Source organism: Hemibagrus wyckioides, linkage group LG12 (assembly GCF_019097595.1).
Source record: "Hemibagrus wyckioides isolate EC202008001 linkage group LG12, SWU_Hwy_1.0, whole genome shotgun sequence".
Lineage (NCBI taxonomy): Eukaryota > Metazoa > Chordata > Actinopteri > Siluriformes > Bagridae > Hemibagrus > Hemibagrus wyckioides.
This window is the reverse complement of record NC_080721.1, coordinates 1041639-1060292: the sequence shown is the minus strand read 5'-3', so window position 1 is coordinate 1060292 and position 18654 is coordinate 1041639. Positions and strand designations below refer to the sequence as shown.

The following is an 18654-nucleotide window of genomic DNA, read 5'->3' as shown; positions in this document are numbered from 1 at the left end:
CCAGTTTGGGTTTTCTAACTGATAATTACAGCAGACACTGAAGCTTGTTTTTAGCAGACAGAAGCACATAATTGCAGTAATTCTGCTGTGATGTAAATGCAGCTGTTTTGTCCATCAGGGTGTCTTAGATGGTGAGAAGGAGGACAGAAAGTGTGAAATGTCTTCACCATAGTGTCATTATTCAGGTTATTGATCTGTTTCTTGAAAATATAAACTGAAATCAAGTGGATTCTCCAGAATGATCAGATATACAGTATTACATACTGTAAAAGTCTTTAAAAACAACGACATGTTTGATAGTTTAGACTTTTAAAAAGGTCCTGACACCCTGCTTTAAAAAATCATCAGGTCCACAGCATCAGGTCCACAGCATCAGAGCATCAAAGTCTGATGTCTCTGACTTTATCCGTGGCATAGATGTTGGTGCCAGGTGGGCTGGTTTGTGTTTTTCAGAAACTGCTGATCTCCTGGGATTTTCTGTAAAGTTTCTCTGGGTGGACAAGCTTTTTTGATAAGAGAGGTCAAAGGAAAACTGCCAGATTTTTTCCTAATCTGCCAGGAAGGATATAACACCTCAAATAATTATTCTGTTGTGAGCAGAAAAGTGGACAGTGAGTGGACATAGCACGGTGTGTTTAGTAGGTTCCTGCATGCATATTTGTATTATGGTTTAAATAGTTACCTAATATAATAACACAAGTGTTTATCTTATTGGATAAATGTCTGACCAAATGATTTTTAAAGATCATTTTTTACAGACAATCCTGCCTCTCTCTCTCAAACACACACACACACATTTCCTGTTATTCAGCAATAAATAACACATGGTGGGAGTAAATTATAATTTTAATCCGTAACATTATTTAATGGCAAGCATGTTGTTTATTCCCTCTTTTTCTTCTTTACTTTCACCACAGTGATTTCACATACAGAGAAACAGAGAAGAAATTCAAGCATAGTGAACAAAGTCTGCAATCATAGCAAAGGTGGATGGAAAGGAGGACAATGAAGACAATGAAACAACAAGAAAGTAAAGGATTAGGGAATGCAGGAGGAGGAGGAGGGGGGAGGGGAGGGTGAAGGGAACAGCAGAGAAAGAGATGAAAAGAGTAAAGTGTTAGAGAGTAAAAGGCTGAGAGACTTCATCACAAATGTGTGTGTGTGTGTGTGTGTGTGTGTGTGTGAGGGTGGGGGAGGTTTGTGTAGCTGTGTGTGTGTGTGTGTTAGCATGTGTTTATCTGTGTATTTAAGCCCATGATTAAGTCCATCTCTTTGACAGGAGCGTGCAGTCTGAATTGTTTTTGTTGTTGTTGTTCATTTTTTTATTTCATGCTCTTCCCTTTCTTGATTTCTTTCTCTACATGCACCCACAGCTTCTGTCCATCTTCATACTTTTTAAGTTAAGAATTGGTCACTGCACTTCAGACAAGGTCATTCAGAAATACCCAAGGTATAAGAAAACTATTCCTTAAAGCCCACTCAACCTGCTGAATAACTGTGTTATTAGAAACAATATCATTACATACCATTAAACTGTTGCACCAAGATAAATCTGAATATTTTACTTAATATTACATAGTTCCCTTTTACTCCATCGCTCTAAACTGTCTCTAGTCATATTGTATGTCTGTCCCACATCCTACACCTACAACGTATCTTCTGTCAGACATGTCTTGTGCGTAATTTTGTCTATATCAGTTCTGCCATGCAGATTATTAGCTCAGTTGTTTGTGGTCAGTCTGGATGAAGTGCATGTCATCCCCTTGGTTCAGTGCATGGGCTTCTGTCAGATAAGATTAGTTGTCAGTAGGTGTTCAAGTGCAAAGTAATCCTTGGGTGTCTGTTACAGTGCATGATGTCTTGTCTGTCTGTTGTTTTATCTGTACTAAATCTGTCTTAGTCAGTGCATATTGTCTGGTGGTGGATGATGTGTGGAGTTTGGAGCCACAGGACATCTTACAGAGCGCTGGGATTTCTGAAGTTGTGGCCAGCAAATCGGGCTTGATCGCCCAATTCTTCCTCAATCCTGTGGAGCAGAAAATGTGAGACAGAGAGAAGAGCTAGTGACCATTTTAAAAAGATATGAGCAAATGAAGTAACCGTATTGAAATGATAGAGCTGTATTTTATAGTAGCATTTGACGTAAAACAAATCTGAGGTCTAATAGAAACTAAACTAATAGGTCGGTGTAATTTCATTTTAAGAGTTCATTATAGACTTAGCACTAATTCATTCCTGCCGAAAGTTGGCCGAAGTAACGGCAGTTCAAAGTTTAAAGTATTTTGTGCAAGTGCACAGGGAAGTCCTGCAGCTTCTGACGCTGATGGTCCATCTCATTTAAAACTACAAAAGAGCCTCTCCTAATGCTGATTTCTCCACAGCTATATTCTCACTCCAGTCTGTTTGTAGCACTTGGCTTAGCTGCACACATCAATTCAGTCTAAGAATTAAATAAATAAATTTAATAATAATAATAATAATAATAATAATAATAATAATAATAATAATGTGTTTGTCAATTTACATTGTCACTTTTCGGGTGTCTTTGGTCATCGAATCATAAGTGAACAGTTGAGATAGATAACTCTTTCATGTGTCTTCACTGACCAATTGGGAACATTTTTGTGACTAGTGTGACCAACTCTGTCAAATGTCACATATCACTTCAAAAGCAGCCTTAACACTAATAGATGAATATTATAACTCTAATGAACTCTAATGATAAGATATCAAAATGAGGAAGTAGTGTACATATTAAGCAGCCAGATGGTATTTCCTGATTAAACTGTGGTTGAGATTGAAACTGATTGTGGTCAATGAAAGTTGTTCATGTTCCATCACTGGCAGACTGTGCTTCTTTTTGTGCTGCTTTTGCTGTAGAACCACCATTATGAAGAACCACCATTATGAAGAACCACCATTATGAAGAACTACCTTTAACAACAATAACTTGAAGTAAAGGTTTCTGTAGGAGCTTATCAGTCTCTCCCATCATTTTTTATCATTCTTCTTTACTCCACTGCTTCAGGTCAATGATATTTAAAGGCATTTGTTTAAAATGAGTGTGTCAGCTTTGTCTCATTAGAAGGCATGGAATACCATGTTGAGTTAAATGGGGTAGACTAGCAATGTTTAATGTACAGCATAGTCTAGCATAGACCAGCAGGATGTTTTACTTATAATATGACTAGAAACCTTACAGAACCTGAATGATGTTTTCAGGTGAAGCAGCATATTATTATCAGGGATAAATAAGTAACAAAGGTTAGTGTTTATATAAAAACATAACATTACTAAATTCCATCAGCTATAAACATGTTTGTCTGTATACCACTTTAAATTGAGTAACATTTTGACACATTATTAATACTTTTAATCAAGTAAAAATACTTTTTCCAGACTTGACAAGAATATCACTGAGCTCTCACCTCATCAACTGATTGTATTTGGCCAGACGCTCAGATCTACAAGGAGCTCCAGTCTTGATCTGAGAAGAAGAGAGAGAAAAAGTGTACATTATTCTGATTTACATTATTCTGTTACACACAGTGGCACACAGCAGAACTGCACAAACCAGGCAGACACTAACAAATCACCAACTGTATATGATTATGGATTGTGTAAATGAGAGTTTAGACAATCTTACTCACACCTGGACAAGCCTGGCCCTACAGTATGTACACTGACTGGGAAAAAATAGAAGCTGATGTCCCTAGAGTTAATTGGATCATGGACTTCCTTACCAACAGGACAGAGTTCATGAGGTTGTAGAAACGTGTGTCAGGATGGTGAGCATCATTGAGACACTTCAGGGAACATTCCTGTCGCTTTACCACTTCACTTATTACAGATGCAAGATTTCAGTGCAACACTGCCTCAGTCACCTGCAGATCTTCTCTGATGAATCCTCTAATGAGGCGAGTATTTACAGAGGATTGGTGGAGAGGTTTGTGTTAAAGAATCTTTGTTTCATGGTGCAGGTAAAACAACATGCAGCTTAACATCCATAAGACAATGGAATAGATGGTGGATTTTCAGTGTGGTAAAGTGCCTGTAAGACCAGTAACCATGGTGCAGTCCTGTAGGTGCAGAACTAGACAGAAAACACCAGTGCACTATACATGAAAGACATCAAAGGTATAAACAGCAGACAATACTGTTGTTGTTCTACCAGTCTGTGGCCTGTATTGTTTTCTATGGTGTTGTCTTCTGTGGGAGCAGCATCACTACAGGAGACACTAAAATCTCACTACTCCATCACAGGTCTGGCTCTGGGGTCATTGGAAACAAAAGAAAAGGATGGCAGAAAAATGAGATCATTGTGAGCTGCCTCTTCATGGCACTTTCTCGAGGAGCACATGTTCTTAGTTCATTTACCCACGGTGTTCTAGGAACTGCTATGAATGCTCCATCACACTTCAAAATGCCTCTGTACAGGGAACATATCTCCCACCTCTCAGAATAAATCCCTAACAAAAAGGAATTCATTCCTATGCATATACTATCTGGCCAAAAATATATGCACCCCTGAAAATCACACCCATATGCGGTTCTTCTCCAAATTGTTGGCAAAAGGACACAACTGTGTAGAATGTGCATGTTTCCTGGAGCATTGCTATTTTCCTTCACTGAAACTAAGTGCACAAAACAAGGGGTATTTTCATAATTAAACATATTTGGGCCTCTTAGTTTCAGTGAAGAAATCCTAAATTTGTGGAGAAGAACTAAATATGAGGGTGATGGACAGGTGCCCACATACTTTTGGCAAATCTATCTATCTATCTATCTATCTATCTATCTATCTATCTATCTATCTATCTATCTATCTATCTATCTATCTATCTATCTATCTATCTATCTATCTATCTATCTGTCTTTGTCTGTCTAAAGTCCAAGTTCAGAGACTTTCTTATTTGGTCCCAAAGCTGCTAGACACTAACTGCCTGATTATGTGTTAAATCTTGCTGGCTGTTCAAGTGCTCCAAATGCAGGCGTGTGATTAACATCATCGTTAATTACAGTTTGTCTCTAGTGTAGTCTCAGTGTGCATACAGTGGGGTCCAAAGGTTTGAGAGCACTAAGAAAAATGTTTCTATTTTATATTCTAATATGATTTTCATTATAAATTATATTATTGAAAACCACTTTATTGAATCTTTCAAATATTTACATAAATTTAGAGTTTCTTAGTGTTTTGTACTTAAGATTAGACATGAGAGAAATCTGATATTGTCAGAACATGGTCAGTATCATACATTAGCTTACATTTACATTTTAATAAACAATCCCAAATTTTTAGTGTGGTCTTAGACTTTTGGACCCAACTGTATATTGCACACTTAACAAGACACAAATAACAGAATTAACCAGTTACAGTATTTATAAAAATTGAAGTACAGTATTACTTCTATTTTATTAACACTACAGTGTCTGCCAAATATTACAAAAGTACAGTGTTTTGCAGAAATATTCCCCCCTTTGACCCTTCCTAATTTTGTATAGTTACAACATGAAACAGATTTGGGATTATACACACCCTGGCCACTTAGAAAGAAATGTACACCCCCTGCTCATTCATGCATTTATCCAATCAGCCAATCATGCAGCAGCAGAGCAATGCAGAATAGCATGTAGGTACACCTCAAGAGCTTCAGTTATTATAAACATTAAAGAAAGAGGAAAATGTGAGATGGGTGACTATAACTCTGTTGTTAGTGCCAAACAGGCTGATTTGTGTTTTTCAGAAACAGCTCCTGGGATATATTTACTGTATTACAGTGAACACATCAACGTTTTTATTATCTGTAAACACCTACTTCAATCAAGTACCAGAGAGTTAGTGGTTGGTGCTGTTCTTCATGCTCTCAGGGTGACGTCATAACTGCCATCTGGCTCTCTCTTTTTCAGTAGATTATTGCAACTAGGTGTGCCAGAGGCTCAGCTTGCACTATGATTATCATATACACCATATGCCCAATCCTGGGTACTCCAAACTGAATTAACAGTCAGGTATGTCTTTATGCCAGGTACTGCTGATGTGTGTGCACCCGACACACTGAGCCAGTAGCATGTGCCATCCACCAGACAGGAGACTGCACCTTCTAAATATGTGTTTTGAGCTAGTTTGGCTTGTACTCCATAGCTTACATGTTCTAATATTAATTTATTATTCTGAAGATGTCAAGCATTTTATTAATTTGTCTCCATTTTATCCTCAGTTCAGTGAGCTGCCAACTACCATCCACTAGCCAGCTTGCCCTATCACACCACAGCTATGAACCACCTCATGCTGGGGGCAAACACGTGCATTCTCCAAAACATGTGAAGCCAACTACTGCATCTTTTCAGACTGCTGCTTGTGTTACATAACAGGGTAAAATGTTACCTTCCCTATTCCACATAGAGAAGTTTTCAGATGTCGAAGATTATTTAGTGCTGCACTTGACTGACAGGAGAGAAATCTAATCCATCCCTGAAATCTACAGCCAGTATTGTTTGTGAGCCTAGAATGAGCCAGGAATGGGCAAATGCTCTTTTGTTGCACCACTCAGGAACCCCAGTGTCAAATATTTTCATGATAGATTTATCACAGAGAGAAACCACTGCCATGTCAGGAATTGCATGGTTGAACCTTAAAACGTTTACTGTGTAAATCTCACTTATACTCTCAAGTTCTAGTAACAAATGGAGAAGATCAGTACCTGTCCAGTACAGAGCCCAACAACCAGATCTGCAATGAATGTGTCCTCTGTCTCTCCAGAGCGATGGCTGACCATCACACCCCAGCCATTGGCCTGAGCCAGCTTACACCTGAGAAAGAGACAGAGACATCATGAGGGAGTCACAGTATTGGAGATACGTATGAACTTATCATATGAATGTAAAATAAAATGGTTTATGAAGGTGAATGAATAGATGAATGAATGAATGAATGAATGAATGAATCAATCAATCAATCAATCAATCAATCAATCAATCAATCAATCAATCAATCAAACACATAGCACATGTTCTATCTAAAGTAAATGCCAGTGACCAACTGAACTGAATACACACAGTGAAGTGAACACAGAAAGCTGACTAAACTCTGCAAAATAGTGAGAAATTCTTCTCACTGAAGCAAATGACATAAATATATGACATAAAGCTGTGAAGCTGGACTATCATATGACAGGAAGCTGTAACTTACGCATGGATGGCCTCTGTGACTGTGCCGATTTGGTTGACCTTCAGAAGCAGGCAGTTGCAGGCCCGTTCCTCTGCTGCTTTCTCTATCCTCTTTGGGTTTGTCACCGTTAAGTCATCGCCCACAATCTGGATCCCCACTGAACCAGTCATCCGAGTCCATGCTGCCCAGTCATCCTGATCAAAGGGGTCCTCAATAGATACCACTTTAGATGGAAAAGAATAATGTTATATGAATATTACTGAATTAAAGAGTTCTTAATATGATCCTAACTGCAAAGAATTCACTGTTTTTTTCCAACTTTCCTTAACAAATTGCACTGTCTTGTCTATGCTCTGTTTGCACCTAGCTGCACACTGTGCACTTTACGTGGCTAAGACAATCTTCTGTCCTAGCTCTGTGGTGTTGTTTTTATGTTAAACTTTGTTGTTGTATGTTTATGTAACACCAGGTCCTGGAAAAACGTTGTTTCATTTCACTATGTACTGCGCCAGATATATGTGGGGGAAATGACAATAAAAGCTTCTTGAATCTTGGAAATTGCTGTATTCCAGTTCCAGTTATAGTAAACTGGACTATTAGAGTGTTAATTCTTTAGAAAACAAAAAAAGGAAAATAAAAAGTTATGTAATAGTTTTTTAAATGATTAAACCTAGTAAATTATTATGTAGTAAGAAATGATAAAATACTAGAACTCCATTTGCTAATTCTTTAGTACCTGGAAAGTCATTGACAAAACTCTGGTAGATCTCTAGAAGCTTCTCACTAGTGATGTTTCTTTCAGGGTCTGGAGCCGATTTGAAGTCAAGGTCATACTTCCCATCACGGTAGAACTCAGAAGCAGCTACGTCCATCCCGATCACCACCTTGTCTGTGAAACCTGCCTTGTCTATGGCAGTTTTAATCAATTCGAGTGCTGAGAAGAACAAAGGAAAAAAGAGAAATTCAGCTAAAACTAATGTCATGTTTCTTACAGCTTTGCTTATTCCTTGTTGTACCAAAATAAAAACAAACCTTCACTGTTCTCTAGGATATTTGGGGCAAAACCACCTTCATCACCCACATTAGTGGCATCCTGTCCATACTTCTCCTTGATCACTCCCCTGAGAGTCTGATAGAGTTCAGCCCCAATGCGCAGAGCATCACGAAATGACTCTGCTCCAACAGGAAGCACCATGAACTCCTGCATGGCAAGCTTATTTCCAGCATGGGATCCACCATTTATCACATTAAAGGCCTGCAAACAACGAAGAAGAAATTTTGAAGCAGTAGCAGAGGTGTGAAAAAAAGAATTGGGGCTGAGTTACCTACTCATTTAAATGAATTAATTAAATAAATAATTAAGTTAACTGAATGATGCAGAGTTGAATCTCTTACAGGAACTGGCAGCACTAGTTCCGTGTTCCCTGCCAGGTCAGCAATGTGGCGATACAGAGGAGTTTCTTTTTCTGCTGCTCCAGCTTTGCAAATAGCCAGAGACACTCCCAGAATGGCATTGGCACCAAATTTTGCTGTGGAGATACAGAACTGCAACTCTTATTCTACACTTTATAAAGATAATAACTGACTTCACTCATATTACTTAAAATGATGTAATTATATAAATATAAATAACATATAGAGACATGAATCTGGGTGAATAACTATGTACACAGTTATAGTATGCAACATATTTCCTTTAAGTATGCATATACAAGAAAATAATCACATTTTGTTGTGATCATCAAGGATGTAAAGGTCTTTTTTAACCTGAAAGTGGATTATTTTCCAATAACAGCACATTCCCAAGAATTTTATTTCCTATACCACCGCATTATGTCATCAGTGACAAAATATTATTTATAAATCAAATCATAAACTGTAAGGCAATAAGTATGTGGACACTTGAACTTCACACCCAGATGAGTTTTCTGTTGCCACAAAGTTAGAACCATATAGTTGTCTAAAACTGTTGAGTCTTTGTAAGCTGTGTGACTGTAATATTAAGATTTCCCTTCACTGTAATTAAGGGGCCAAATTCATGACAATGCCCTTTTACATTTAATGTTGTGTGTCATCCACTAAACACGTGCAGTAAGACAAAATACAGCATTAAGAAAAACCACCAACTATTTTCCGTGCTGCAAACCCTCAGGAGCTTCACAAACACTGTAACTACCACTGAGACGTCCTCCAGAAATCGACTTCAACTTTACAGAAAACCTCACTATATTAGCAAGTGTAAACATTGTTATATGGCTGGATTTGATGTTACTGTGCATTTAAAGCTTTTGACTTTTTTTTCTTTCTTGTCATGTTCGTGAGGCAGTGACTCACATTTATTCTCTGTGCCATCCATCTCAATCATCAAGTTGTCCAGTTTCTCCTGTTCCACCACGCTGATCCCCTGCAGATCACAGCGTAAAATAGTACTATTAAATTGAATGCTTTATATAATATACAGAGGTCAGTGCATAATTAACTTCTGGCAAAACTTTAGTTTGCATGTGTGATGTTTTTATTTTGAGCGATATTTTGTAGTAATATTGTGTAGCTTTGGTGATCACCCTTGTGAAAATGAAGTAAACTTACTATAAGTGTATAAATAGTATATTTTATATATATAAAGAATATTAAAATACAATTTACATTTCATGTACTTCTGAAAATAATTTAATTAATAATAAAAGAAAGAAAGAAAGAAAGAAAGAAAGAAAGAAAGAAAGAAAGAAAGAAAGAAAGAAAGAAAGAAAGAAAGAAAGAAAGAATATGAGCTTTAGTAATGCTTATGTTAATTTATTTGCAAAAAATGTCAATATGGATTAGAACACTTGTTAGTATTAATGGCTTAGTTGCAGCATTCTTGCCTACAGAAGGCCTTGGTTCAGTTCTTATTTAACATACCCCCTGTAACTGTTATCTCTGTTCTACACTCTGTACATCTCTGTTCCAGATCACTTCATAACACACACAGATTTCAAACACTTCTTCCAGCTGCAACACACACAGACACTATCTGTCCTGGATAACTGATTTTCTGAGGTCATCTAATTCCCCAATCCACAATGAATTTGCACTTACAGATTCAGTGAGGGCAGGTCCGAGAGTGTCGTTGATGTGGCCAACAGCTTTGAGTACACCTAAGAAAATATAAAGAACAAACAATAAAAAAATACAGTGAACGGAATGTACATTCCAGTACTATAGGTGGTATAGTTGGTCTTTCTCTTGAACTCACCTTTGCCCTTGAAGCGATTCTTGTCTCCATCTCTGAGTTCTAGAGCTTCATAAATCCCAGTAGATGCTCCACTGGGCACAGCAGCCCTGAACAATCCTAAAGTGAGAAAGAGGAAGAGAAAAATAGACATACAAAGAAAAAGAGTTAGTGACCAAATGGATGAGATATTATGCCACAGCACCATGTTAATGCACTGTGTTGTTGAAATCTGAATTTTGATTTCATATTACAAAGTACTAACAGTCACCTTTTTCAGTCCTCAGGTCCACCTCAACTGTGGGGTTTCCTCGAGAGTCCAGGATCTCCCTGGCAAAGATGCTTACAATGGACATCCTATAGAAAGGCAGATTAGATGGACACACAGACAGTGTTACAGTATTAAGTAGGTATTAAGTTAATCTAGAAATGTTTATGATTAAATTTTTAGAGAAATTGTTAGCAATTACTTTATTTTATAGAGAAGGCTAAAAAGCAAGTTGCATTCATTTCAAATATGTTAAGACATATAAGCCAACTGTTAGGACAAAAGGGCAGTTGAAGACTAGCCAGCTTTAAAGAGGCAATCTCCATAACTACAGTGACCAGAGAGAGAGTCTTTAGCAACTGCAGCACTTTAATTTATTTGCTAGGGCTGACATTTCTACAGCAGACACCTAGCTGGACAGAGGTCCATGAAATAGTCTGGCTCTGGCTCTCAGGACCAAGAGGCAAACTCTACAATCTCTCCGAAAGGTGCCCAAAACTATGAGCTGTCTGGAGAAAAGGAAAGGTCACTGAACACTGGAGATGCAAAGAAGGTGCCTGGATCCCAAAGAACAAGAATTCAAAAGCCATTGACAAGAGAATGGGATTAGACCTGGATGCACCACTTCAGTGCTCTTTTAACACTGACCATTACAACGTTAGTCAAATCAGCAGATGTGTTGAGAGTGTAGAGTGTTGAGGACCCATTACCAAGTCTGGCATTCAACAATGCCCCATCAGAGCCTCCATGGATGAATGTAACTACGGCAGTGCCTGAGCACAAATGTGCTTAAAGTCTGGCAAGTCAAGGTTTCTGGTAAATGACAAAATGGGAGTTGTCTCAGAGGAAAGTCAATTTCCACCTCTGAGGAGGAACCAGGTAAGAGGAGAGGAGTGGAGAAGGCTGGGAAGACAGAACAGCTCAGTGAGGGACTCTGCATCTATCCAACATGCCAGGCACTGGAGTCTACATTGGGAATTTCCAAGTATGGATTTACTAACATGGCATACTCCATCCTGAGAGCTGTGAGATAAAAGATAAGCCACAGTTGGTTAGGCAGTTGGCAGTGTCGCTCTGTAGGGGCATAACAACCAGCTGTTACACGTCAAATAAGTTCATGGCTACCATTGCATTACAGGAAGTCCAATGACCTGAAGATCTCCCTGAGACATTAAAGTGAAAAGTGGAGAACATGGGGCACAAGTGACTTGACAGAAGTCACAGATGAGGCATAAAGCATTGGTTGGATCCATTGCATCAGTCAGGGCTTGTCTGAGTACCATCTTAACAACTCATTATAATAAAGCACAAGGCAAGAAGAGAAGCAAGCTCATCCAGGTGAGGTGCAAGCAGGGCTGGAGGAGGACTATACTCCAGGATAGCAGAGATGTGGCAGCAGCATGCAATGTTTAAATAACAAGATCACATGGTCTGAGCTCTGGTTAGTTAATACCCAGTATTTTCATGTCTTACCAAGTTCATCCAATTCAAGGTTGGTGTGCTCAGAACATGCCTGTTGTGTATAGCAGAGTGTAGAGATGATGCATTCAAACTTTTTCCCAACTTTTTTTGGTCTCAGTTTTTGCGAACTTGCTCCGCTAACTCTCAGAGGAGGGCAAAACAAACAGACAGCATTTTTAATCACTGTCCACTTCTCATTTGCACGTTATTTTGTTGTATTTTACATTTCTCTATTACTTAATTTTCAGTCAAAATTTCTTCGTCATCAAATCATGTTGTCTTTTGACCCTTTTCAAAACCTTTCAGTTAAAACTTTCCTTTTTCTTTGAGAGAAATTGTTAATTCTGAGTCAGTGCATCTTTCCAGCATCACAAGAACAGAACAAATTACTGGTTTGAGATTAAGGGGATGGGGCAGGGTGGAGAGAGTGTCAATTAATATTGGAAAATTCTAAATACAAACCATAGACTGTAAGCACTACTTGGGCACAAATCTGGGTCTGAAAGACCTGAAATTCCCGATGATCACCAATGTTTCGAAGTGCATAAGAAAATGTAAGGTGCATTCTTTTCTAATTTAATACAATTTTCATTACAAATGCTATTATTGGCAACAACTTGAGTAGAAATATTTAGATGAACTTCTTATTATTCAGTATGTTTCTTTGCTTTAATGTCAGTGGCATGAACTCCACAAGTTTGTGTAAAACCTTAATAGAAAAATAGAAACCAATTTAGATCAAACCCATCATAGAGTCATCTGATCACCTGCTACAATAGAAGAGATTAGGCAGGTGGAAAATCTGACCTTTCCTACAAAGCAGTTAACATTGTGAATGTCACATTTAAATGGTAACTATAAATTGTGCACAATATAACATCTTCAAGATATTTACTTTCTTTGCTTTAAAATATTTCCAAAATTCTATAACCTACTATATTTCCCATAAATCACAGATTTTGAGTGTGGTCTCAGATTTTGAACCAAACTGTTGGCACTATTTAGATCGATGCTAGGCCAAAAGGCCAACATATTTAGCACTCAGTCTTATGTATCACATCACATCAGTTAGTATCACTTCTGTTTGGTCTGAGGTGATAATAGTGATTAAACTGAAATAATGAAATTAACATATGAAACTCTCCAACTTTTGACTGGTGGTGAATCAGGAAGATGGTAAGGAAAGGACTACGGGTTTTGAGTGTAGAAGTTCCTAATGATTCTAAAACTGAGCAGCTTTCTAACAGCGATTATAATTAGTTGGGTTATGATTTCAGATCAGTGTAACATAATGAGTCTTCATATATTAAATGTGTTATCTTCTCACAGTGATGCAGAACTGTATGTCGCAGACTGATGATAGACACAGAGAGGAACTGCAGCATTGAGCCGCAAGCAGCTTTGAGATTGGTCTCCAGAGCTTTGGAAACAAGACACCAGACAGAACATTGCATTTACATTCAATAACAACAATCAGCTCACGACTCATTCCACCAATACTCATCAAATCCAACAGCCGAATAGATGTGATGAGGTTATATGAGCTTCATGCTGCAACCAAAATGGCTGATCTTAACATTTTCTATATCACATACACACTGCTTCACATCAAACAGCGTTGTGCTTCAGTTTGAGCGACCTGAGTGGCTGAACCCCAAATGGCGCCTTCTCCATGTTTAAGTGCACTGCATAGGGGACGACATAACGGCGTTCCCACTCAATGTACATATCATCATATATCACAGAGAGCCAGTCGGACAGTACTGGAAAGATCTGAAAGATTTGTATGCAGATTTCAGTCCCTGATCACTTCGAGATGATTCGTGAGTTACGTAATGGAAATGATGCACGACATTTCTGTGTGTCTGTACTGCAGCACGGCCCCAGTGCTCGGGGCGGGGAGTGCGCAAAGCGCTGTTATTTCGCTTGAGGGATTCTGCTATACGAGGCAAGAAGAGGTTGAAGTAGTGCAGGGGGAAAACAGGGAGAAGACACTTTGATCTGACAATCAGTTGGTGAGAATAAAGATGAAAGAATAGAATAAATAAACGAACATCCATTCACCCCAATTACACAAACCCCACATGATATGCGCATACACTGAGGCTTGGCTTGCCTTAAAAACACGGACGCACTGCTTGACCAGTTCACACGCGCGCGCACACACACACACAAACATACGCTCGTGTTTTTCTTAATTCTCGTTTCTTAGATCTGCCTCTCTCCCTCTCTCTCATTACCACATGCGTATTCACAAGCTTCCAGAGAAATCAATGCAAAAGCCCAAGAATCTCAAACACACAAGCACAAAAATGACAATTCCAGTGCAAAGCACAGTGCAGCATCACTCAGACTCCAGACAACTGCCTGCTTACTTCCACTTTCTCACACAAGCAATAGCGACCCGAGAAAACGAAGCACAAGATGGCAAGTCAGGCAGAAAGGAAGAAAGAATATGAATCAGTTGTGTCTTTACCTGCCGTCTGTGCGCTCGCAACCTCACCAAAGGCAAGCCGGAAAACCCTAAGCAAAGAGATAGGCTGAGAAAAAAATGGATAGAGAGAAAATGAGCCAATGGGTGAGAGAGAGAGAGAGAGAGAGAGAGAGAGAGAGAGAGAGAGAGAGAGAGAGAGAGAACGTGTGATACAGTAGGGAGGGGATGAAAGGATGAGTCACAGGAAGCTGTTGAAAAACAGAGGAGAGGAGGAAAATAAAGAGATGAAAAAAAGGGATACAGGAGGAAGATGAGAGGGAGAAGATAGGATGCTGCAATATAACCTGGGGATTAGCAATAAAAATAGATAGAGGATGTGGAGCAAGCAGGTGTGACTAGTAATTCACTGGTGCATCATTATAGACTAATAAAACATGATACACAGCCACGAAGAGCTCCAGAATTACATTTTTACACAACTCTGCTTCCCACATAATTGCATTATTAAAACTGTTTACTTGCATTAATGTTGCATCATCACAAACTAAATTTATACTAAAGCATCTTTTATATTTACATCATTTCAACTTTACTATATGTGCTGGAAACCAAAGACATTTTATTTATCTTGCTAGTTCTGTTAAGGTCTGTTTGTAGTACTAAACAACTAGAAGCTACAAAAAGTCCCACATTTTAGTTAGCAGATTATTGTTTGTGTGCAAACTCACAAAAATAAGAGTTATACAGCACATGACAATTAAAGTGAGAGAATCTGTAATTAAACTGCATGCAGTAATGACATTACCAATTGAAGAAGCAGAGGCCACAATGCCCTTGACACCAGACAGGCAGATGCATGCACACACACACACACACACACACACACATAAATACACACAAAGAGATGGCTTTATAATGAATTCATTTTCTGCTCTGTTAACTGACCTGCCATCCCTTTGTCCTTTCTCTCTAGGATTAATGTTATTTTACAGTTACAAATAAAGAATCTGGGGAGATAATATCCTAAGAAATTGAAATAATTCTATAAAATTTAGCTCATACTGTACAATGGGTTCAGAAAACATTCAGACATATTCATTTTTACACATTTTATTAAGTTATAGATTATATTTTAAATGGATTTCTTTTTAGAAAAATCACAAAGGAAATAGATCCAGCAGTAAATCTGAATGTTATAAATACAAAGAATTAATTGAAAGGAAAAGAGTTAAAAGGAACAAACTCTAAAAACGAACAATTGAAGGAAACTATCTACTGAGACAATCTACAGAGAACGCATAGTTTAAAACACATTTATACAAACCTCAGTAATAAAAGCTCCTTCGCCCCCTCTGCTGTTGTTCTCATCAGTTAACGCTATACATCCATACAATACTATATGTTCCTTCATTTTTTTCACACTGTGCTTTCTTTCATCCTTTTTTTTTTTTTCAAAATCTGCAATTTATATATGGGATTTCCATCTCGATGTTCTTTTATCAAGTGCAAAACAAAGCTCTAAAAGCAAGGACATAAAAAAGTTATTAACATGCACTCATTCTGGCTGACACCCTTATCCAGAACAACTTACAATTTATCTTATACAACTGAGCAATTGAGGGTTAAGGGCCTTGCTTAGGGGCCCAGCAGTGGCAGCTTGGTGGTCCTGGGGTTTGAACAAATCTTCCCAACACAGTAGTCCAAAACCTAAATCTAGTTAGCTGGAATAGGAAATGTGGAATAAGGCGGAATAAGGAAAATGAAACATTTCATTTACACTAAAACAATAAAAGCAATTATTAAGAGGGAGAATAAACATTTTGCTTATTTTACATTAACAATACAAAAATCACTGGAATCATCAATGGAATAAACTCACAGAATTTCACATTAAACCAACTAACTAAGGCAAGGAAGTCTAAGATATTATCTCCATTACTGTTTGCTCTATTCATGGAAGCACTTGCTTAGACTTAGACAGAATGACATCACAGGCATCACATCAAAAACCTTCAGCCCTAAAATCAGGGCTGAAGATGAAGATGAAGACGATTTATAATGATTCTGCAGAACTGAATAAACTGAAAAGGAACCAACCAAATGAAATGTAAATTAAACCTCTTCCAATTTCTGGGATGAAATATCCAGAAATATCCAACCTACCAGTTTGTGGGGAGACCTGAAAAGTTGTATGCAAAAGATAAAATACTAACTTCTCCTAACAAACTCAACTTTATGCCTATTCTCAAAATATTGAAGATGATTTAAACCACTAGAATATACACTGCTACACTAATATGCATTATAAGGCACATTACTTCTAAAACAGGCAAAAAGTCAGGGTGGAACAGATGCCCCACCATCTAACATTCATTTCCAAGTGGATTCATATACCCCAAATAGATCATCCATTAGAGCAAGCTGACTGCCAAAATATATCTGTTTTTAAGTAAATCAATTAAAAACATATCAGTAGACATGACAGACTTCTTGGAATATCAATAAAATGATGATGTTCACACTAATTCTATATGCACTTACACCAATTTAGTAAAATCCGACTTCTTAATGAATTAATCTACAATAAAAAGCACAAGATGGAAAATCAAGGACATTGTGCATTTGCCAAAAAATATGACACAGAGTAAGACTAACACCTGTCCATCACTGGACACCATGCTTTTACACACCATAACAGAGCTAATCCACCTACATTCATCTTCTTGGGAGGTAGGAGGAAAACTCAGAAGAAAGCTCATGTGGACAAAAAGGGAACAGGCAAAACTCAGATGGTACTCACAGATAGTAACCTGAGCTCAAAGACTGAACTGAGGACCCTTTATCTGTGACTCAGAAGCACTAGCCATTGTGCCGCCACACCAATCAATGATAACACAGACAACAGACTCAACAAAAAAACACAAGATGAGCTATAGATTTTATACTTTTTTTATACTGTATTTTGTGCATATTTTATCATTTAACAGATTTAACCTTTATCTTTCACCTTGTTTCTTGGGAAAATTAGATAATGTCATCTCATCCAATAGATATTGGACAAGTGATTCCAATAAGCTCTTACCTATGGTACCATATACCTTTAAATACAGAACAAATAAATATATTAATTACATTAAATACATGTATTTTTATTTAAAGAGCATCCATGAGGGAAAACCCACGTACTGCTACTACATTATATCTCACTAGGGGGCGCAAAAGTAAAACCACATCACAATTGAATGAGGCTGTACACCTGTGGTCAGAGCAGAAAAGAGTACAACCAAGACGGCATTAGTTATTCAGAAGTAGCTGGAGATAAACAGCTCAAATGGGAGAAGCTTCTCAAAGGACAAACATACCTCAGGGAGAAGAAAGCTATTAGACAGCTGGTGTTAGCCAAAGGGCAAACTGGAGTCTCAAGAAACTGTGTGAGAACAGGATTCACTGGTTTGATTAGACTAAAACTGTATGCACTGAAACATACCCCAGCGGACATGGAGCTCTAACTGTAAATGAAGATCTAAGTTGAATAATACTAAATGAATTTGATCATGAAGTAACCAAACAGGAAGTGGGGTCATATTTCAGCAATGCTGTGTTGTATTCATACCAAACTTCTAACATAAGTAAAGGACTTTGACAGGAGACTCCAAGTGTGTCTATATTTACCTCTAGATGTTGCTATAATTCACAAATTATTGCATTTACATTCATGGCCTTTGGCAGACGCAGCGACTTACATTTTTCTCATTTATACAGCTGAGCAACAGAGGGTTAAAGGCCTTGATCAAGGGCCCAGAAGTGACAGTTTGGTGGTCTATGGATTTACAACCTTTTAATCAGTACTCCAAGACCTTAACCACTGGACACCTTAACCACTGGACACCTTAACCACTGGACTACCAGTTCTCATGAACTTAGTAACTAATTAATTGCCAACTGATTAATTGAACTTAGAAATGAGTAAAACTAATATTATGTCACAAACAAAACAAAAATATATGACAAGACCTATTTAGATGAAACAAAACAAAAGAAAGCAAGAAAAACTGGACGAAGAAAAACTCTCTCTCTCTCTCTCTCTCTCTCTGTCTGTCAGTCTCTCTCTC

General features: G+C 37.9%; 2 protein-coding genes across 3 annotated transcripts in view; both read right to left on the bottom strand.

Annotated features, from left to right (window-relative positions):
- Positions 1-18654, bottom strand: part of s100u (S100 calcium binding protein U) — a 282508-nt gene that overhangs the window by 20532 nt on the left and 243322 nt on the right. The gene's annotated exons all lie outside the window — the stretch shown is intronic.
- On the bottom strand, positions 829-14681 carry eno2 (enolase 2). Of its 2 annotated transcripts, none has more exons than XM_058405221.1 (12): positions 14585-14681; positions 10651-10736; positions 10404-10499; positions 10247-10305; positions 9503-9572; positions 8564-8697; positions 8201-8423; positions 7905-8102; positions 7190-7391; positions 6702-6810; positions 3429-3487; positions 829-2026 (listed from the first exon to the last, which is right to left on the bottom strand). In XM_058405221.1, exons 2-12 carry the CDS (start codon positions 10733-10735, stop codon positions 1957-1959), a joined length of 1305 nt encoding a protein of 434 aa, XP_058261204.1. In that variant the 5' UTR covers position 10736; positions 14585-14681; the 3' UTR covers positions 829-1956. The 2 variants fall into 2 exon arrangements, with proteins under 2 accessions (XP_058261204.1, XP_058261203.1); XM_058405220.1 differs by lacking the exon at positions 14585-14681 and adding an exon at positions 13436-13572.